This window comes from Protopterus annectens, chromosome 5.part1 (genome assembly GCF_019279795.1).
Source record: "Protopterus annectens isolate FY-2018-M chromosome 5.part1, PAN1.0, whole genome shotgun sequence".
In the NCBI taxonomy this organism is placed as follows: Eukaryota; Metazoa; Chordata; order Ceratodontiformes; family Protopteridae; genus Protopterus; species Protopterus annectens.
The window spans coordinates 668,203,515-668,224,581 of NC_056736.1; the positions used below are offsets into that span (position 1 = coordinate 668,203,515).

The 21,067-nt window shown below is 36.0% G+C and overlaps 1 protein-coding gene across 6 annotated transcripts in view; it reads right to left on the reverse strand.

Annotated features, from left to right (window-relative positions):
• WASF3 (WASP family member 3) overlaps window positions 1-21,067 on the reverse strand; it is a 1,314,000-nt gene that overhangs the window by 581,068 nt on the left and 711,865 nt on the right. For all 6 annotated transcript variants that reach the window (XM_044073288.1, XM_044073287.1, XM_044073286.1 and 3 more), the window contains one exon: window positions 11,577-11,711. In XM_044073288.1, coding sequence (XP_043929223.1) covers window positions 11,577-11,711 — 135 coding nt within the window. The remainder of the gene's footprint in view (window positions 1-11,576; window positions 11,712-21,067) is intronic.

A 21,067-nucleotide genomic window follows, 5' to 3' on the forward strand; every position in this document is an offset into this window, starting at 1 on the left:
TATTAATTCTTTATAGAAATATAATTACACATTTTTAAAATATACATAATAATACCTATATATATTTATTTTTTCTTTATTAATGGTTGTATACGAGTTTATATTATTTATATATTATTTATAGATATTTATCTATTTTCCATAAAATAATTTATATATCCAGCTTGTTTGATGACTAAATGCGAAAAATGAATGTGTATATATATTTGTTTAGTGTGCAGCATTAGGTACTCCATTGCAGCTTTAAGGACAAGTATCTTTCTTATGTTTTTTTACTAATTGCTTAATTGTGACGTTTTTCATGTTTTAAATACCTTGTTAATTGATTTCTAGTTGTCTGAAGAAGGTAGGACACTGATCCTACCGAAAGCGCTCATTAAACAGTGTTTGTTTGAAGTATATTTGGTGCTACGACTCTGCTGACAGTGCTACCTGCCTTTGTTGCTTTAAAAGTTTGCTGTTTTTCCGAGTGAGTTTGTTCATTTTTGTTTTTACATGGCGGGCGAAACTGGAGCACAGTCTCAACCTTTATTTACACAAGAAGAGCTGAATGGCTTGAACAGGACCGTTACTTCAGATGTGAATGCTATCAGCAACCTAACGGCTCTTGTCGAGGTGTTACTGGGTAGAGTAGATTCTCTTACCCAGCGTTTAGACTCTAAAACAGTTCAAGAAAATAATACTTGTCCTAGGGGACCACCGCTTGTTGGGGGTTCCCAATACAGGTCTCCAACGCTAAACAGCTTTGCTAGTGCTGTTAGTGGATTACAGCCTGTTCCTGATGCTGCAGCACAACGAGGAAGGAATACTGATGACGGGTTGAGCACGGAGCAGCAGCCAGGTGCTCAAAACACAGAGACTTGCCTTTTTCCATCCATGGCAAGCTTCTTAAGCAACAACGAGTTTTTTAAGACTACTAATGGATGATTACCTGCACAAGAATTACACTCAGGGGTGAGTTCTCTATCTGATTCAGTTTCTGAATTTGATAATAAACTTTTTAAATGTAGGAAACTACAGTTGGAAACCGCTTACTTGCAAGAATGTTTAGAAAAAAAGATTATCCCTAAGGGGCTACGGCAATGGCGGTACCTGGTAGGTTTGATTGAAAATTCTACATTTCACCGGGAACTGTTAGGGCTTTTTGATAAACAAGGAGCTGAATTTATTATGTCGCTCATTAATTTTTACAAAAGTGAAATGAATGTGCTAAAAAGTGAACTTGAAATTCTAGAACATGTAATAAACACAGACAAGGGCTTCTTTTGATATAAATATGATTATGCCAGAATTTTTTCCAGCATTGATGCAACCATGGCTAAATTGCTGGTGACAAAGAAAAGGAAAATTGCAAGGGATATCCAGGATTATGCTGCGAATAAGGCTTATCCCCCCCCCCCTTTTAACTCAAACATTTTTGGCTCTATATCTCATAACTCTATTACACCTAGAGAACAAGATAAAGAAAATGATAACAATTTTGATTCAAGTACTGTTAATATTGATAGTGAAGATATCCAGCCAGTACGTAGGAGTGAAAGACTCAATAATATAAATAATAACAATAATAATAACAATATGTCCAATGTTAATGCTGGCCAACAAGGATCAAATTGTAACACTAATCAGTCGGGGCCTAACCGATCATCGGATTTTCAGATGGTCCAGGGTGGCAGGAACAACAACAATCGCAGAGGGAACAGAAATCAAGGTCAGGCACAAAACAGACAGAACCAGAGGAGGAGATGACATGTGCCCTCCAATATGTGCCTAAAGTCCTTACTAGTTCAAAAGGTGACTTTAAGATCTATAACTATACCTCTTTGGAGGTTTCTGAGGAGATGATTATTGTTTTCTCAAAAGGCTTATCTTTTGTCCCAGATAAAAATATGGACTTGGTAAGGGCAATCCTGGACTTAAAACTTTTTGTGCGTAAGCTTAACCTGTAGGTTTGCATGGGGGGTGTTCCATCCCTAACTAACACATTAAGAGTGTCTAGTCTTTTTAATCCTCCACTACATAGTATTCTCAATACTTCTGAAAAGATTTGTGAGATGGACCTAAGATCTATAAGTAACAATTATAAAAAAGGTGGGAATAAAATGTCTAACATTACAGAACAAGAAAGTGATTTTATTAAGCTACTACACAATTGTGACATTAGGGTTATGAAACCCGATAAAGGGGGAGGTCTTGTATTTATGGACCAAAACGTTTATGTGTCATATATGGATAAATATTTGCAAACTGAAGCTTATACTCCAGTTAGTATTAACGAAATCAATATAGCGTATAAGAAAATTAATATACTGCTTAATGACTTGTTTCTGGAGGGAACTATAGATCTTAATCCTTCGAAAATTCACAAAAGTTATTATGACACCCCCCCCCCCCTTAGGCCAGTTGTAGATGGTAGAGGTTCCATTACTTATGGGTGTGCAAAATACGTTGATAGTATTTTAAGGCCACTAATTGAGCAGGAAATTCAAATATGTAAGGATTCATGGAGTTTTTTAGAAAATATTAGTAAATTGGAATATTCCAGGGACTCCATTTTCCTTACAATTGATGTTAGGGACCTCTACACAATTATCCCATAGTCTCTTGGCCTTGAATGGATCAGAGAATTTTTGATCCTTAAACAAATAGAAGAGAAAACGATCTATTTGGTGGAGACACTACTTGAAATTGTATTAAAAAACAATTATATGATCTTTGATGGACGCTTTTTCCTACAAAGAACAGGCATAGCCATGGGCTCCCCGTGTGGTGGTAGTTTTGCGAACTGCATCATGGCATATTGGGAGAGATTTTTTTACTCTGAAGAAGCTCGGTAATAACTGAGCGAAAGCGCTTGGTTTATTGTTGGTGGTTTACTTTTGTGATTTTGACAACGTGTGAATAAAGGTGTTGTTTTCCACCTAATTGGTTTGAAATTATGTTTTTTGGAGATAAGAGATTCAGGTCCTGTGGCTTTGGACTTGCTGGTTCCTGGATATTGGGAGAGATCCTTGCTTTTTCAGAATGATTTATTTATAGGAAATGTAGCCTGGTACACTCGGTACCAGGATGATATATTTATTATATGGAAAGGCCCTAAAGCACTTATTCCTACTTTTATAAATAGTATACAATCTATGACTGACTTCTTCGAATTTACTTTTAAAGTCGAAGAAACGGCAATCGACTATTTGGATGTTAATCTTGTTAAAGACACAACTAATAGTAGGTACAAGAGTGTGATATATAGAAAACCGTCCTATTCAAACTCGTTTCTACATTTTACGAGTAGCCATCCATTTCACCAAAAGAAAGCTGCTGTAAAAGGACAATTGGTGAGAGTGGCTAGGATGGTCACTGATGATACACACTTTTATTTGGAATGTTCACTTCTAAAGAGCATGTTTATAAGTCGAGGATATCCAGGGCCTTTAATAGATTCTAATTGCTTGGAGGTCAGTAATAAAAGAGAAGTAGGTCATTTTAGGCCCTTGTTGACAAATAGTTCATCCCCAGCTCCTAACACTTTGATGGCAGTTAATGATCAGTCTCCCTATAAGGCAGAATTAGATTACAGAGTAAGTCTCTTTGTACCTATTCGCTGGACCATTATAATATGAAAGAAATTTTATACAAAAATTGGTCCATTATAATAGAGGACAAAGGGCTACTTAAACTGTTAGGTTTAAAACCTAAAATTACTTTTAGAAGAGGGGCAAATTTAAAATCTATTTTAGAAAGGAATGTAGCATCTTCAATCCATGGTAATTCTGGAATGTATAAATGTGGTGCATGCCACCAATGTAAGTTTATTCATGGAAACAACAAAATTATGTTAAAAGACAAAGCATTTTTCATAAATGGAAGGTACAATTGCCATACTAAAGGCGTTATATATGTAGCTACTTGTTCTCAGTGTTCCGCATTCTACATAGGAAAGACTGAGAGAAAATTAAGACAATGAATTTATGAGCATGTTTATGCCATTAGTAAAAAAGATATGAATAACGCCTTGGCCAGGCATATTGCTGACTTCCCTGACCATGGTTTTAAATTTTCGATTTTACAACAAAGGCACCTGGATCTCAGAGGTGGTCCTTGGCATTTAAATTTAGAAGTTGATGAAATTATGTGGCAGATTAGAACTGAAGCCCACATATATCCAGGTCTAAATGAATATATATCTATTAAATGTATCTTAAAACGTCTGGCTTTAAACAGATGACCTAATTAGTGTTGTATGAATCTACCTGTTGTTTAATTTGTAGGGATATGTTATGTATGAGCCACATACTCTATTCCATCTTGAGTTTATGTTGGCAAGTTGTTCTATATAGTAATGTTTTTATCTTTTCTTGATTGCTTACTGTTAGAGTGTTTAGTTTTAGGCTGCACCTGATAGTGCTTTTATCTGTTTTGGTATATAAACATTTTTACACACGTTTTAGATTAAATTTATATTGAAAGAAATTTAACTCATTTTATATTGAAATAAATCTAACATATTATACTTATATTTAAACATATTTATTATATTAATTCTTTATAGAAATATAATTACATATTTTTAAAATATAGATAATAATACCTATATATATTTATTTTTTCTTTATTAATGGTTGTATACGTGTTTATATTATTTATAGATATTTATCTATTTTCCATAAAATAATTTATATATTCAGCTTCTTTGATGACTAAATGCGAAAAATGAACGTGTATATATATTTGTTTAGTGTGCAGCATTAGGTAATCCATTGCAGCTTTAAGGACAAGTATCTTTCTTATGTTTTTTTACTAATTGCTTAATTGTGACGTTTTTCATGTTTTAAATACCTTGTTAATTGATTTCTAGTTGTCTGAAGAAGGTAGGACACTGATCCTACCGAAAGCGCTCATTAAACAGTGTTTGTTTGAAGTATATTTGGTTCTACGACTCTGCTGACAGTGCTACCTGCCTTTGTTGTTTTAAAAGTTTCCTCTTTAGACATACACACAGATGACAGGAAAGAGAAGAGAAGAGAAGTAAAAGAGAGGACTAGGTCCTCTAACTTAAATGAGCCTAGCCCTGAAGGAGGAAGAGACACCACAAGGACTAGGTCCTCTAGCTAAAATGGCCTAGTCCAGACAGGAAAGGGACAGCTAGGTCTTCTAACTTAAACAGACCAGCGAAAATTCACACAAGCACAGAAAAACCTTTCACACAAAAAGAACCATGAATCTGTTAAAGATTAACAGAGGAAGTTGGAACTGGAGTTTCAAACAACGAATCCACAACCGACCGCCAAAAACCAAAACTGCTCTAAAGAATTGTAGACTGGAAAACCAAAAAAAACACTAGCAGTAATAAGCTATCTGCACTAAGTAAGAAAGTGGTACACAGGATACCACAAAGCAAATTACTACATTAACATTAACAGGCCCAAGGCCCATGATTGCACCAAAGGGCGCAAAGAGCTAATTACCTAAGAATTAGTAACCTACACTAACAAGTACTAATGCAACAACAATTGTACTAAACTAATACATATCTTTGACCAAAAATTTTAACAATGTATGCAAGAAAAAAGTTAACACTTAGCCAGAGCCAAGAGAAGCACAACCAAACTCGTTGACGTGGCAAACGAGATCTGGGGTTTGTACTGGTGCACTATGGGATACCTGCTTGGCCACGAGCCAACCAGAACTCTTCAAGCTTATAAATCAACTGAGTCGGAGCCGAGGATCAGCTCCGAACCCATACGTAAAAGTGAAGGTGAGATTGGACTACACAACATATCCAGTTAGGAGAAGACACACTCAGCTATAAAAGCTAAAAAATCCAATTATCTCAACAAAAACTCTAAGAGTTATTGCAAAAGGTAATCAAAAAGATTATACTTAGCCAGAGCTAGCAGACAAATGCTCGATCTGTTTAATGGCAAATGAGATCTGGGGGATGGTTCTAGTGCATGCTGGGATAGGGATTTTAGCCAAGAGCAGGCAGAGGGCCTCAAGTTTGTAAATAAAGGCTGAGACGGATCCGACGATTAGATCCAAACCCAACCTAGTAAGAATAAAGGCGAGATAGGACAACATCACATCATATGTTTCACAGTAGACTGCAATGAAAAATGATAATATGAGTTGGAGAAAATATGTGAGGAAAAGTCAATAGTCATATTGTTACCTAAATTAGTATGTGATAAATGAGACCTGAGACGAGCCTAATAAGCTATTTAAAGAGATATTAGAGATTATGATTAGAAACAGTGAGTCGAAATTGAGTGATGTCTTAGTATGAGAGATGGTGTTCACATTACAGTTATATAAAGAAGAAGGATGAACGATGGAGAGAAGGAGATTATAAGAAGACTGCAGGGTAGGGTGTCTTCAGGTAGCTTAGGCAAGTAAGGAGGAAAGAGAAAGAGGTAGAGAAAATGTCTGCAGAGATGAAAGTGGATAAGGTAAGGGAGTGGGAAAAACAAAAGAAAGGAGTGAAGGAGTAGAGAGGGAGGCTGGAAAGGCTTGTGAGTTTGATTTAGGTTGAACAGGTAAGCAAAGTATAGTGAGTAGGTTCAGCCAGGATTGACACAGAAGATGGTCCAAGATTTTGTACGGTATTCTTTTAGGGAGCATTTAAAGGTGGATAGGTTAGAAATAGTTCTGGTGGTTAGAGGTAAGGAGTTCCATTTTTTTTAGTACTGAGTACCATTATAGGCTTTGTCCATGGGATTTATTCGGTATAGTTATGGTGAGAAGTTGTTTGTCTTCTGATCTAAGAGTTCTTTTAGGGAAATATATGTTGATTAAAAGGGTAAGAGCTGGGAAGGCTAATGGTTTTTCTATAAGTTTATGTTTGTTATAAGCTGAATACAAGAGAGTTGGAGGGGGAGCTCCAGCCAGCTAAGAGTATGCAAAGCTTTGCAGTTGTGGGTAAAGGAGGATGAATTAGTAACAAACTTGACAAATTTGTAATAGCAGCTTTCAAGTTTGTTATAAACTGTGAATTGGTTACAGCTGGTGTTCCACAGAGTAGAGAAGGCAGAAATGGCTGAAGCAATTTTTGTGGGTGCACTCAGAAAATGCCTGTTTCTGTATAGCATGTCTTGTCTTTTATGAATTTTATTGATATTGCTTTGGATGTGGAGGTCAAATTTAAGATTATCACCTAATCATGATTCCTAATGGTTTGGTATGATGGACTAATTAATTTTCAGTGGCATCTGCCAAAATAATTTTGAAAGATGCTTTGTTAGGGGTGTGAGTTTTTAGGGTAAAGAGGAGGAGTTTAGTTTTTTGGGGGTTGAGTAAAAGTTGTGCTTTTCTAAGCTGTTTTTTAATGGAAAATGATTTCTTGGAGGTGAGTTAAGGCATCTGAACAGCAGACTATGGAAGAGTTATCTGCATATTGAATCAAGGTGCCTGCACAAGATAATACTGAATAGGAAGGCCAAGGATAGATCCTTGTGTAATACCTCTGGAAGTGGGAAGGTAAGCAGACATGGATCCTTGCCATTTTACAGCTTTCTGCCTGTTGGCTAGGTAGGCATTATCGACAAGCTAATCAAACTAAATATAAAACATGTTTTCCACTAGATAGCTGACAGAACCCAAGCTATTAGTGTGTGAGGCATGATCTCTTCAAAAGGAGCAGTTACTACTGGTGTCCCCAACGGATCAGTCCTAGGGTTACTTGTCTTTGGTATTTTCCTCTCTGATGTCAACAGTGACATCAACAGCTTCTAGCTGACCAAGTCTGTAGATGACTGCAAACTTGGGGCTATCATTAACTCTCCATCTGACTTCCAAATTCTTCAGGAAGGACACTGTGTCCTTAAGCAAAACTGGGCACCCATGCACCTACTAAACAGGTGACACTCCTCTGAAATTTGACTCAGACTTTAGGGACTTGGGCACCTTCTTTAACAATGAACTTTCATTTTATCCCTATGTATCTACTACTGTTAGGAAATGCTTTTATCTAGAGCCATTTCTTCCAGATTTAAGGAAGTATCAGCCCTCTCTACTCCTCCTGAATCAGGCCATATTTAGAGTATATTAGCCACTTTAGTATGTGCCTGTATGAACATATGACCCAGCTTGAGAGACTGTAGTGTTTCTTCACTAAGATAAGCAAAGCCATATCTTTCTTCAATTTCCCAGACTGCCTTAAGTGTTCTCTTTCTTTTCTGTCTCTTACATACTCTTTTGAGAGGTGACCTCTGTCTAGCTTACACAGCCTTGAAGGATCCAGTTTGATGTGACTTCCTGCACATCCCCAAAACTAATGACACCACCAATACTCACTCAAGAGGTCTAAAAAAAATACTCACCTAAGAGGTCTTAACTTCCACCAAAACATAAATAGGACCTTCTGGCAATATATATATATATATATATATATATATATAGAGAGAGAGAGAGAGAGATAAATATATATATATATATATATATATATATATATATATATATAGAGAGAGAGAGAGAGAAAGATAAATATGTATATATATATATATATATATATATATATATATATATATACTCCAGAGAATCCCTCTTTTCCTCTTTTTATGGAATAGACTTCCTTTAGATGTAAAGTAGCTCCCTGAACCTCTTTAACTGCAACCTAGATAAATGGATGGGCAATTGTAAATACACCCTGGGTATGGCCCTTCAAGCCCTCATTCAAAGGGATCAAAACTAGGTACAGATTAGGCATGCCAATGGGTACCTAAATTTGTGGGTATTGTGACTAGGCTACTAATGGTCCACTGGATCAGCAGCCTAGTATTAAGTTACGAATATGCAAATATGTGTTATGGAAGTGGCAATAACAAACTAAATACAAGATAAAATGTATAGTAACAACATATGGGATAATTAGCTGGGCCATTTAGTATCTATTTTCACATTAAACTCTGTATAGTAACAGAAAGCTCAGTTCACACTTCTATTTTTCCAAAATGTATTTTTAACACAACATCTGAAAACATTATTATTATCTCTAAAAAAGCATGCAGTGATTGTCACAGGAGATATCATTGTCTTACAAATGGCAACTTCTCCCTGGTTGTGTAATTTTACTCCTAGTCATTAACAGCTTTCCCTAGGGTATCATCAGCCAGAAAAATCTCACTGTTTTAACCATAAGGCTCATTACAATAAATATTACGTGAAACAGTCAGACAAAGTCTCTTCTACAGACCAACTGGAACTTTCCTGAATCAAAACAGACATATTTCTGAAATGCCCAGTGTTGTCAAAGTAGTTTCATTGTTCTTAGAGCTCTTTAAAATGTTGTCATGTAAACAGAGATGTAGACTGTGGAAATAACAGTATGATGTAAAGACAATGGATTGACAGACACTCGTCAAAATGTGCAAGACAATAAAAATTATAGTTCAGTGACAGTACTCAAACTACGTATGTAAAAAAACAAAACTTAACCCTGTTTTGTAGCAGTCAATGAACCTTTCTCTTTTATAAACCATCAGACTACTGGCAACATCAGTGCCATACAGCTGTCTTCAACCAACAGATTCTTGGATCTCCTTTATTGGAAACTCGACTGAATATAAGGCCAGTTATGTAGTTTTGATTTAAAAAGCAAAATAAAATCTGATAAACCTATACAGGTCAAAACAACAAACTCTAAATAAGAAGCTCAAAAGTATGAACAGCATTAGAATTCACCGCAATCTGAGAGACGTTACTCTCACTCAAATGTTCCCCAGCTCAAACCAAACTAATCCTTCAAAGAGTCACATCATAATAACACTACTGTTGATCAAGTACCCAGTAACCGTGTCAAAAAATATCACAGCTGCAAGACTGGATACTGATGTCATTGATGTTTTCACTTCATCAAAAATGGGCTTACAGCATATTTTGGTTTCTGGTCATAGTAGTCCAAGATCAGGAAAAAATTATTTTTTTTACTACTGTTTTACACGTTTTTCTCTACATTCATGGAAATTTGGGGGTTAAAGCCAGTCCAAAACATCGGGTACACAGGGCCTGCCACCTGCAAAAAATTGTTACATAGACCATAATGATTTTAAAAGTTTGCATGTGTGATCTAATGAGTTCATTTGATATTTTAGTCATATAATGTTTCACGTTTTTACTAAGTGAGAAGTGATTCCAGATCCCACATTACCACAACTTGCTCCCAGTTGCCCATTCAACATTGTTCCACTAAGTTTGTGACCATTTGACAATTAAACAGGAGCAAAGCATATATACACAACATCAAGTGCATGCAGAGACACTACTGAAGTAAATAACCAGAGAGGAGCAAAAATGTATGGCAGCTGCCAGGATTTACTAGTCCAGACAATCAGCCAACTACATGAACCAGTTACTTATCACTCAACAGCTATATAAAAGGGAACTGTGCCTTTCCTGAGCTGTCTATCCACATAGTTAAGTTTAACTAAAACCTAAAAACCTGTGCCAAGGTACTTTAAACAGATCAAGCCGTGTAAAACTTAAGCAATACCATCTACAGTCAAATAAATACTTAATTTAACAGACACACCAGTTCTACAGCATGGAGAGATAAATCCTTACCTAAAACCCAGCTGACACTGGATCAATTAGAAACCTAAATGCTAGGGAAAACAGCTGGGAGGAGTAGAAATTTGGGGGAGATGCCAGCTAGCTATCCTAGATGAAGGAAGATGGCTCAGTTCCACTAAACTACTGACACCATAAAGTGGTCAAACGTAGCAGCAGCAGCAGCAGTACAAAGGAAGACAGTGTGTACTTGGTTTGACAAGTACCCTAGAACTGATGTGCAAATGTAAGCAGTCATCTCACCTTAGCAGCTGACATGTCAAGTCACCATGAGAGGGGATCAGAGCCCAAAAACCAGACTTACAAGAACAGTAGCCTTTCATCAGGTCGCTGTCATCTTCAGCACTAGCCAAAGGATCAAGGGATGGGGAAATGAACTTGTCAGTCTGTCAGCAATATGGGGATTGATGGTCCCAAGTATGGCAGAGAAAGACATACAGAAATAAATGTGCAGCACTCAATGGGCAATAATAATTAAATATGGATTAAACAAAATTAGAGTGCAACACGGCAAAACAGGTGGCCATGTTATCAAAAATATTTTTCATAGTATATAAATGTTTTTTAATCATGCACATTTAAAAGTACATTAAGCAATTACTGCAAACCAAAGGAAATGTGTGCTTATTAGAAATCAAATAACTGTAAATTTAACAATTTTCAAATGAAAAAGAGACACTTTCTTACTACAGTGAGAAACACAAGAGAGTGACTAAAATGCACACAGGTTATTATTTTTCTTCAGGGTTCATGACAGAAAAATGAAATGTATTTTTTCCATGACCAGAGCAGCTGACATTCAGGTACCAGAATAAGACTGCAAATGGAGCTCTTAATTAATTAATTTGTATGTTAATTTCACAGACAGTTTTAACTGATCCTGGACTTATTGCAGTAAATAAGGATAAGCGAGATAAGCAATGACGGATAAATGAGGGTATCATTCAAAGACCAAAAGTCAGTATACTTTTTACATCATATCACTTTTAGGTCAGCATTAGCATTCAATTACTCACCCTCCTCCACTGTAGAATCTAGCTGGGTAACTTTGACAGCAAGACGATCAATTCGGTCTTGTAGGGAATTCGCTCTGATGTAGAAGTTGTTGGCTTCATTAAAAAGTTCTCCAAATATGTCTTCAGCATGTTTGCCTAGAGAAATAGATGTATAAATACTATGTGAGCTACTCTCTGTGTTAATGTGATAAGTAAAAAAAGTCAGCTTATACATTATACCAGGCAAATGGAAATAAGCAACAGAAGCATTTAAAGACACACCATAAACTGACAGCAAGCTGAGAAAAACACACACACATGACAGTACTGCCATACACTGGATATTCATTCAGACTTTATTACTGCATTCAGCTATAATGAGGAAAGCTACCAGTATTCCTAAACATTAGTTTGAACTTATAACACAGCAGTGATTCTTACCAGCTGTTATAAAAAAAATCTTTCAACTGCAAAACAGTACTCAGAAATTATTCACAAATATGGTTTGACACAAGCCATTTTATTCTCTTTAGTTAAAACTGTGAAGCATAGCTCTCAAACTTCCATCTCCCAAAGGTGTAACACTACCTCTTACAACGTGGGACAAATAAGCAAAATGTGAAACACTTACTAACAACTTGAATTAGGAAGCTCAAAGGATGGATAAAATGAGTTACTTTATACTTATTAAACATTGTTTTGATGACTTAATATGATTAAGAATAATTTGCCATAGATCAGTCTTCTTTTGGCTTTTCCCGGTCAGAGGCCGCCACTGCAGAACTCCGGTCTGCTAATGACTGGCAGTGGATTTTTACAGTGCCAAGTTGCTAACCCGACATCCAACCTTCAAAGAAGCACACCCATTCACGAACGTACCTACCTGCATGTCTTTAGATGTCACTCAACTGTGGGAAGGACATGCAGACTCCACACAGAAGGCGCTCCAGCCGAGAATTGTACAGCTGGAGCACCTTATGTGTGGAGTCTGCATGTCTATTAGCCAAAAAAGTTCTTAATGAATGTCAGGCAGACCCTTTCATTGTGGAACATAGACAAACATAGACTTTTTAAAGTTCAAAATGAGGACTGCTCTTCACAATGAGGTAAACTTAAGAGGTATGCTGTTAAGCCATTATTGCTGCATGTACACAGACTACAGCAACAGTGACTATGTCTTCACTAAAAACAGAACATGTAAGTTTATCTGCATTATTCCCCATCTCTCTTACAATAACTCATTATGTTTCTTGTATGTGGCCAGTGATATTTTAAAAAGGTAAGGAAATGTAACACTTGCTACAGCTCAGAAGCTACAATACCCTTTAAATGTATTATACTATGCAATTACTAAACCAGATAACTCCTTGTAATGAGACAGGGAAGGGCAACCCTTTTAAATGTAATTTGTCATTAGTAAACCAAAAAAATCCTAGCAATGCAATGCAATGCTGGAAAGCAACCTGCACAAAAAATAAATAAATAAGCCCAGTTCCGTGATGTCAAGGGATAAAGCCCTGATCACAGTGCAGGCCACCAGTGTTCATTTACTGGCACAGGTGTCTGATGAACCAGGTGTGGGAAAGACGATCTTGAGTGAATAGCACCAGCTTACTCCTTGGAGGAAGGAGTCTGCTGCTCCCATAGCATTGGTGATATTCAGTTGTGGCTGGGTGCATCATCTGCATGTTAAGTCTCACACTATCAATGCAGAACCTGGAGTTGTGAAGCCAGGAAAGGGGAAAATGTTTTTGGGAGTATGCATGCCTCTTCCTCCTCCTAACCAGACAGTAACAGCGAATCAGCAAGCCACCTGTGAGAAAGATGAGTAGGCTATTCCTCAGGTTCTGTAGCTGCCACCATGACTACGGGTGAGGCAGCTACAGAACTAGCTACATTCACAGCTGAATACCAAACTGCCCTGAAAGGCTATTTTAAGCCTAGCCAATAACCCAAGGTCTGGAAGGACTTCCAAGATGGCTGCACATTGAGTAACAGTTCTAGCTCTCCCAGTGTGAAAACAGAAACCTAGCAGAGAAAGCCAGTTGATTTATATTTCTAGGTAAATTTCAGTAACTGACTAGTAAGTTCACTGCCTGGATGACAGGAAAAAAGAAATACAGAGGACCTGAAAGAAAATCACCTACAAAAGGTGAGGAAAATACAATGACTGGGAAAAGTGCTGCAGCTATTCAGCAAAAAGTATTGCAAGGTCCAGACATGACTTCCAGTAACCTACAGGAAAGTATAAGACAACTGCACACAGATTTGATTAAATTAAACAAAACACTGATGGAGTACATCAACTCAAACAACAAAAGGTTGGAAAAAATGGAAGAATCTTTAAACAAATATTCAGACGAGGTGATAAAACTGCAAAAATCAGAGGTCAAAATGAAGAAAAGGCTGGCTGAATATGAGACTGTTCAAGAAGAGATGTTTAAAAAAATAACAGAATTAGAGGACAGAGCACATAAGGAAAACCTGAGATTTTCTGCTCTACCAGAGAAGTTGGAAGAAACAGACTATATTAATTTTATGAAAGCACAAATAAGCAGCTAGACTGAAATTCCACAGCAGGAGCTGTTAACTGAAAGGCTACATAGTGTGCATGATCTAAACCTGGCTATGAGAAAGCAACCTGCACCTTTACTAGTAAAGATGCAATCCTACCAGCAGGACAAAGTACTAAAAGTGGAAGACAGCAGAGCATTTGTGGAGAATGATTATCATTGTATACCAGACAGAAAAAAAGGAGTAAATGTATTCCATTATTCAGGGAATGTCAAAAAGCAGGCATGCAATTCAAACTGCTGTACAAAGCTATCTTCAAAATATTCTTCCCTAGAAGTACATGCTAAAGAGGAAATACAACTGTTTGTCCAACAAAAAGTGAGCTGTGAAACACAAGAAGATTCTGCTTCTTGTTTTTCTGGTAATAAACACCACATAGAGACTGTGCCAGTGAAACCTTTTCCAATGTTTCAATGGAAAATGCTTGAGAGAAGGAAAAAAGCACAAACGTCGACTAGAAGAATAGGGAGTACATTAGAAATGGACAGACAGGATATGGGAGATGGAGATAAACAGGAATAAAACCAGTAACTTGGAAATTGAAAAAAACAGTGTAAGAAACTTCTCTGTGTGGAGTTTTTCAATTCCTATATGTCTAGTTAATCTCTATATATTAAAAAGCAGAAAAAAAGCAGAAAATGGCAGTAGAAGTAGTGAACCTAAAAACATCCTAAATCAAAAAAGAAAAAAAGTAGGTATTCAGAAGTAATACAACCTGGGCAGACAGTCTGTTTCCAGTCAAAAATCTTTTACTAAGCACACGGACAAGGAATCCAAACAAAACAAAAAATAAACAGAATGAAGATAAATGTGGGACTATAAAGCAATAATTTTATTTGTGAAGCATGACAGAGCAAGAAAATCAGGAAATACTGGACTTTTTTGGACTTTGTTAAACTTGTAGGAAATTCTAAAGCACATGCCCTACTTCATGTCATTAATGTTTGGAAAAAAATACTTAGGAGAGGGGAGAGGAGGGAGGAACTGTAAGTAACACACTTTTTCTTAATGGTACTATTTTTATAGCTGCATACTATAAAGTAAAGTTTTCTCAGTTATTTTTAAGTGTAATGGGAAGACTAATGTAAAAAGGTGCTCCTGTTTTTTTTTTCTTTTTTTCACCCTTCTTTTCTCTTTTTCTTTGTTCACTTTTAAGAAATGTAGGAACTGTAATTTAAAAAAAGAGAACGAGAATGTCTGTTTAAAACAGGATGACAAAAGAAAAATTAGTGTGCTTTTCCTCATTTTTGCATAGGGGACTGACTGGATTAAGGCCCTTAGCTTGATCTAGTAACAGGTTTTAAGAGAAGGGAAATAAATGAAAAACCCTACTGAATATTATAAGGCTTTTTCTAGCAAATAAATGCATGCTTAAGAGTATAATTATGTATCTGGTGCCCAAGTCTCCAGGAGACAATCTGATAAGGAGACATGACTAGGAGATAACATTTTCTGTAAGCATTCAAGTATATTCTTAGCTGGCAGAGCTATAAAGATAAAACATAACTAGACCGTACTTGGTAGAAGCAAAGGCAGTATCATGTGGCATAGCATGGATAACTTTTCTTTTAGGTTAACTCACGTCTGTGAGTGTGGTTGTCAGTTTGGGACATTTGTTCCTATTAGGAGGGTAAAACTTTAATATTTGAAGATGTACATCGTTTTGTGCGTTATTATTAAATTAACAAGTTTTAGTGGGTACTGGGGTGTGTTTGCTTTTTGTTTGAGAGCTTTTAATAAAACAAAAAGTTTTGTAAGACACAACATAGGCTCAAATAGACATGATAAGAAACAACCGTATAAAAGATAAACCTCCCAAACAGTACAGGCATGTATCACAAAGCTGAAACTAGACATTTAACAAAAAAAAAAACTAAATAATAAATAAAAAATAAAAGGTGGGAATAATAACTTCTTAATACAATGATGATTTCTGTAATGTCTTTAAATGTAAATGGTCTCACAGATGAATACAAAAAAGAAACAGTAGTGAACTATATTAAAAAATATAGAGTGCAAATAGCTATGCTGCAGGAGACATACTTGGAAAGAACTGAACATGTGAATTTGATAAAGAAGGATGGATATTCAGTGGAATACCTCGGTTAAAAGAAAACAGGAGTACTTATATTAATTGTAAGAGGAGCTCCAAGAGTGACAGAAGAAGATAAAAAAGATAATAATTGTAGATTTGCAGTACTAAAGGGCTACTGGCAAGGGAGGAGGCTTACACTGGCATGTATTTATATTTCACCTAAAACTGCTATAATGAAACTTAAGAAAGCTCTGGGAGATATAATCAGTTTTCAGCAAGGAATATTATTTATAGGTGGGGACTACATTTTTGATTTTCAACAGTGAGGATGTGTGGGGGGCCTAGAAGGGAAAATATAACAAAGTAGGGTACATTTTTGAAGACTTTTATGAAAATAATTGGCATCAAAGATGTGAGTTCAGTACTAGGAGTTCAGAGTGAATTTACATATTAGTCCCCAGGAAACAAAAGCAGGACTAGGCTAGACAGAATTTATATTTCACAGGAATGTGTGCACTTAACTGAAGGTCTTGAAAGGCACCCAATAATAAATTTCAGAACATGCGCCAATAATAACTAAAATAAAAATGCAAAGAAATGAAATAAAAATAAGACACTGGCACTTTCCCACCTATCAGCTGAAAAGAAAGGAATTTAAGGAATGAGTTTTGGAATTAATTCAGGAGCTACTATGGAAGACAGAAATTTCTTCTGAAAATATAGCTAGGGAGTGGGATAAAAATTAAAGTGGAGTTCAAAACTTGGGTGGAAATAAAGGAAAGGGAGATATCATTAAGAAGTAACAAGAATAATTTAGAGAGACTGACAAATGTTAAAGTACTGCAAAATAGGGGAAATCTCTCAGAACAAGAAAAGGAGCAACTGCAGAATGCCAAACAGAAAATAAGGGATTACCTTGATAATATGCAAAAGTTTAGAAAGACTGCTGTTAAGCACCTGCTTTTTTGATAATAATACTAGAACACAAAAACTTTTAGCACAACAACTCAGGCAACAGAAAGTGGAAAGGGCTGTCCCCAAGCTTAAGGAACCTATAACAAGGAAGATAAGAGATCCTGTAGAAGTATTATAAATATTTCAGAAATTTTATGAAAGTTTGTATAAAGAAGAGAAATATGGAAATCAAGAAAATGTACAAATGGAAATGCTTATGGAAAAATTAAATATGCCAAGGTTAGAGGTAGGTGAAGCTCAATTACTAACAGTTAGGACAGGAAGAGATGAGAAAAAAATGGCTATTTATAACCAACCTACAACCTCCCTAGGAATAAAGAAGGAGAAGTACCACCATCCTGGAAGAAAGCGTTGGTAATGGTAATACCTAAAGAGGGTAAAGATCCAATGGATCCAGCTTCATACAGGCCCATTACAATAATAAGCCATGATTAAAAAGTGCTTATGTCTACAATGGCTAAAAGAATAGCAAAAGTGATACCAAAATTGATAGATATGAATCAGTATAGTTTTGTGGAGGGGAGGCAAACATTTGACAATATTAACAGATCACTGATGATTCACAGGAAAGCAGAATGTAAGAAAATGCCACAGTTATTACTGGGTCTTGATGCAGAGAAAGCATTTCACAGAGTAGACTGGGACTTCAAAAACAGGACAATGGAAGCATTTGCTTTCCCTGACACAATTATAAGGTTGATTATGAGTATATATGAGGGATCGGAGGTAAAAATTAAAGTGGGTGGGGTCCTATCTGATAACTTCTGCTTGAGTAAAGGAACCTGGCATGGTTGTCTGCTTTCCCCTTTGTTATCTGCATTATATTTAGAACCACTGGCAAAGAAAATAAGGGACTCAGAAATTCAAGGATATAAAAGTTATGATAGTCAGGAAAAGCTGGCTCTATTTTACAGATGATAATATTTTATACATGACAAAACCAGAAAGGGACATTACAGTGTTGTAGAACATTTTAAGACAGTTTCAGATCTTCTCAGGATACAAAATTAATGAAGCTAAAACAAAGGCAATAGTTTTAAATTATGTACTCACACACAAAATTGGTCCAACAATATCCATATTTATGGGGATATGATAAAATTAAGTATTTAGGAGTATGGATTAGAAATTACTCTGTTATGGCAGCTAAGGATATGTGGGAAGAGATTAAACAGAAGATAATACAAAAACTGAGGAAATGGAAGCTTTGTTGTATGGATATGGATACTAAGATACAAGCAAATAAAATGTTTTAGTCCCTTTAGTCTTATACACAGGTCACGCATATTTTTATCAACCAGAGGAGAAGCTGTGGATGGCAATTAAAAAAGAGTTGAAGGATTTTATCTGGGAAGGGAAGACAGCAAGGGTCGAGTGGGATAATTCTTCCAATAGAACAAGGCAGACTAGGATTACCCAATTTGAGGGGCTATTTTAGAGCTACACAGTTAAGGCTCTTATACACAGAACAACCAGAACACTATAATTCAAAGTGGAAAGGAATGGTGATAATACACGGAGACGCTCAAGAAATAAGGATAGATTAGGATTTTGGATGCAGACTCTTAAGGAGAACAACAAAAATCATACAGAGTAATATATTCATAAAATAGCAGGGAGTATTCTAAGAACTAAACCTGCATGAGAATGGAGAAAAGAGATTCTGCCAATAGAGATGACTGTGATTAGGGGTACAGATGAAAGGCAAGAGGATGATGGAATTTACTGGAGAAAACTGGTAAAGGAACCAATGTATTGGGAGCAAATAACTACAAAGGGAAAGGTAATGGAATGGGAAGAGGCCAAGAATTTATTTGGACTGCAGGTTAGAGATTGTCTTCCCTATCAAGGACTGACATCAGAGTATAGGCAAAGAGAAAGAAATAGGGGGTCCCAAATAAAAGACCATTGGATAAGCAATTCGCAGAGACAATGGGGATATATATATATATATATATATATATATATATATATATATATATATATATATATATATATAAGTATTTTTATACCCCAAGCAGACTCCAAAGAATTTTTCCTCAGGTGGCTAGCAAATGTTGGAGGTGTGACGGGCAAGAAAGAGGTGGCTGGGAACATATTTTTTGGGAGTGTAATGAGCTGGCAGACTTTAGGGATTCCCTGTAGACCTCTCTGTTGGAGATGCTGGGTAAGCAGATTGAATTAACTGGGAAGATAACTTTTTGAGTTATGATACAGACTCAGAACTGCCTAGACATAGTAAAGCCTTGCTGAGTCTAATTATGGTGGCTGCCAAAAAAAAAGCAATTACTAGCAAATGGAAATCAGGGTCTAGACCAACTTTACTAGAAGTAGTGAATATAGTAACACAGATAAAGCAACTGGAATTGGGATCTTTAGAAAAGGGAAGGAGCAAACTACATAGGAAAAAATGGGAATTGTGGGAACAATATATGCAAAGAAGGAACAAGGTTTAAGAGGCAGGATTTGAATGAGTCATATAATGCTTACCTAACAATGACTGGATAGATTACAAGTAGTATATAATGTTTGCAACTACAGTTGTTTCAATGGTGTGTGTGATATATAATGTTTGCAATTAAAGTGGTGTCAATGTTTGTTTTTCATTTATATAAATGTAAGATTGCTTATGTCATTTGTGATAATTTTATTAAAAAATAATAATCATACAGAATATTACATTCATTAAGTAGCAGAAAGTACTACGCCAACATGGGAATGGAGAAAAGAGATTCTGACAATAGTGATGACTGTAATTAGGGATACAGACAATAGGCAAGAGGGGACTGGAATTTATTGGAGAAAACTGGCAAAGGAGTCGAAGTATTGGGAGCAAATAATTACAGAGGGAAAGGTAATAGAATGAGAAGTTGCCAATAATTTATTTGGACTGCAGGTTAGAGATTGCCTTCCCTATCAAAGACATATATCAGTGTACAGGCAAGAGAAAGAAATAGGGGGCTCCTAAATGAAAGACCAGCAGTGGTAGACTTTTTAGTAGAGTATAACACAGATATTTTTATAAGCCAAGTAGACTGGAGATAATTTTTCTTCAAGTAGACTGCAAATGTTGACAGGTAATTGGGAACATATTTTCTAGGAGTGTAATCAGCTGGCAGACTTTAAAGATTCTTTCCAGACTACTCTATCAGAGATACTGGGTGAGCAAATTGCTGTAACTAGGGAAAATATTTTTTTATGAGTTATGATACAGAATCGGAATTGCCTAGACATAGTAAGGCCTTGCTGAGTTCAATTATTGTGGCTGCTAAAAAGGGAATTACTAAAAAATGGAAATGAAAGTCTAAACCAACTGTACTACAAGTAGTGAATATATTAACAGAGATAAAACAACTGGAATCAAGATCTATAGAAAAGGGTAGGAGCAAATTACACAGGAAAAAATGGGAATTGTGGGAACAATACATATAGGAGAGGAAAGACGAATAAAAGAAGGCAGGATCTGAATGAGCTATTTAACCTTTTACAGTGATTGGGTAGATTATAAGTGATGTATAATGTACGCAACAAAAACTATGTCAATACGATTTGTGATATAAAATGCTTGCAACTAAGATTATGACAATATGGCTTGTTTTTATTTATATAAATGTATGATGGCCTGTGTCATAAGTAATAATTTAATAAAGATGTTTCTTGTTAAAAAAATAATAACCCAAGGTCAGAGTCAAAATCCTTTTGCATATAGGGTGAAGGCTTTACCTATTATGCCAAACTACCCCCAAAAAAGTATTATCATTTCTGCTAGTTAGCTTTAGTGTGCTCTGAAACAGGATCCCTCTCTCCTGGAATGGTTCATAGGTTTGTAGCATGTTACCTTTTGTGGCCATTTTAAGCATAACCAATTATCCCATTTGAGAATCAAACCTTGCACTTTGTGTCTGGAATGTAATCACATTAACCATTA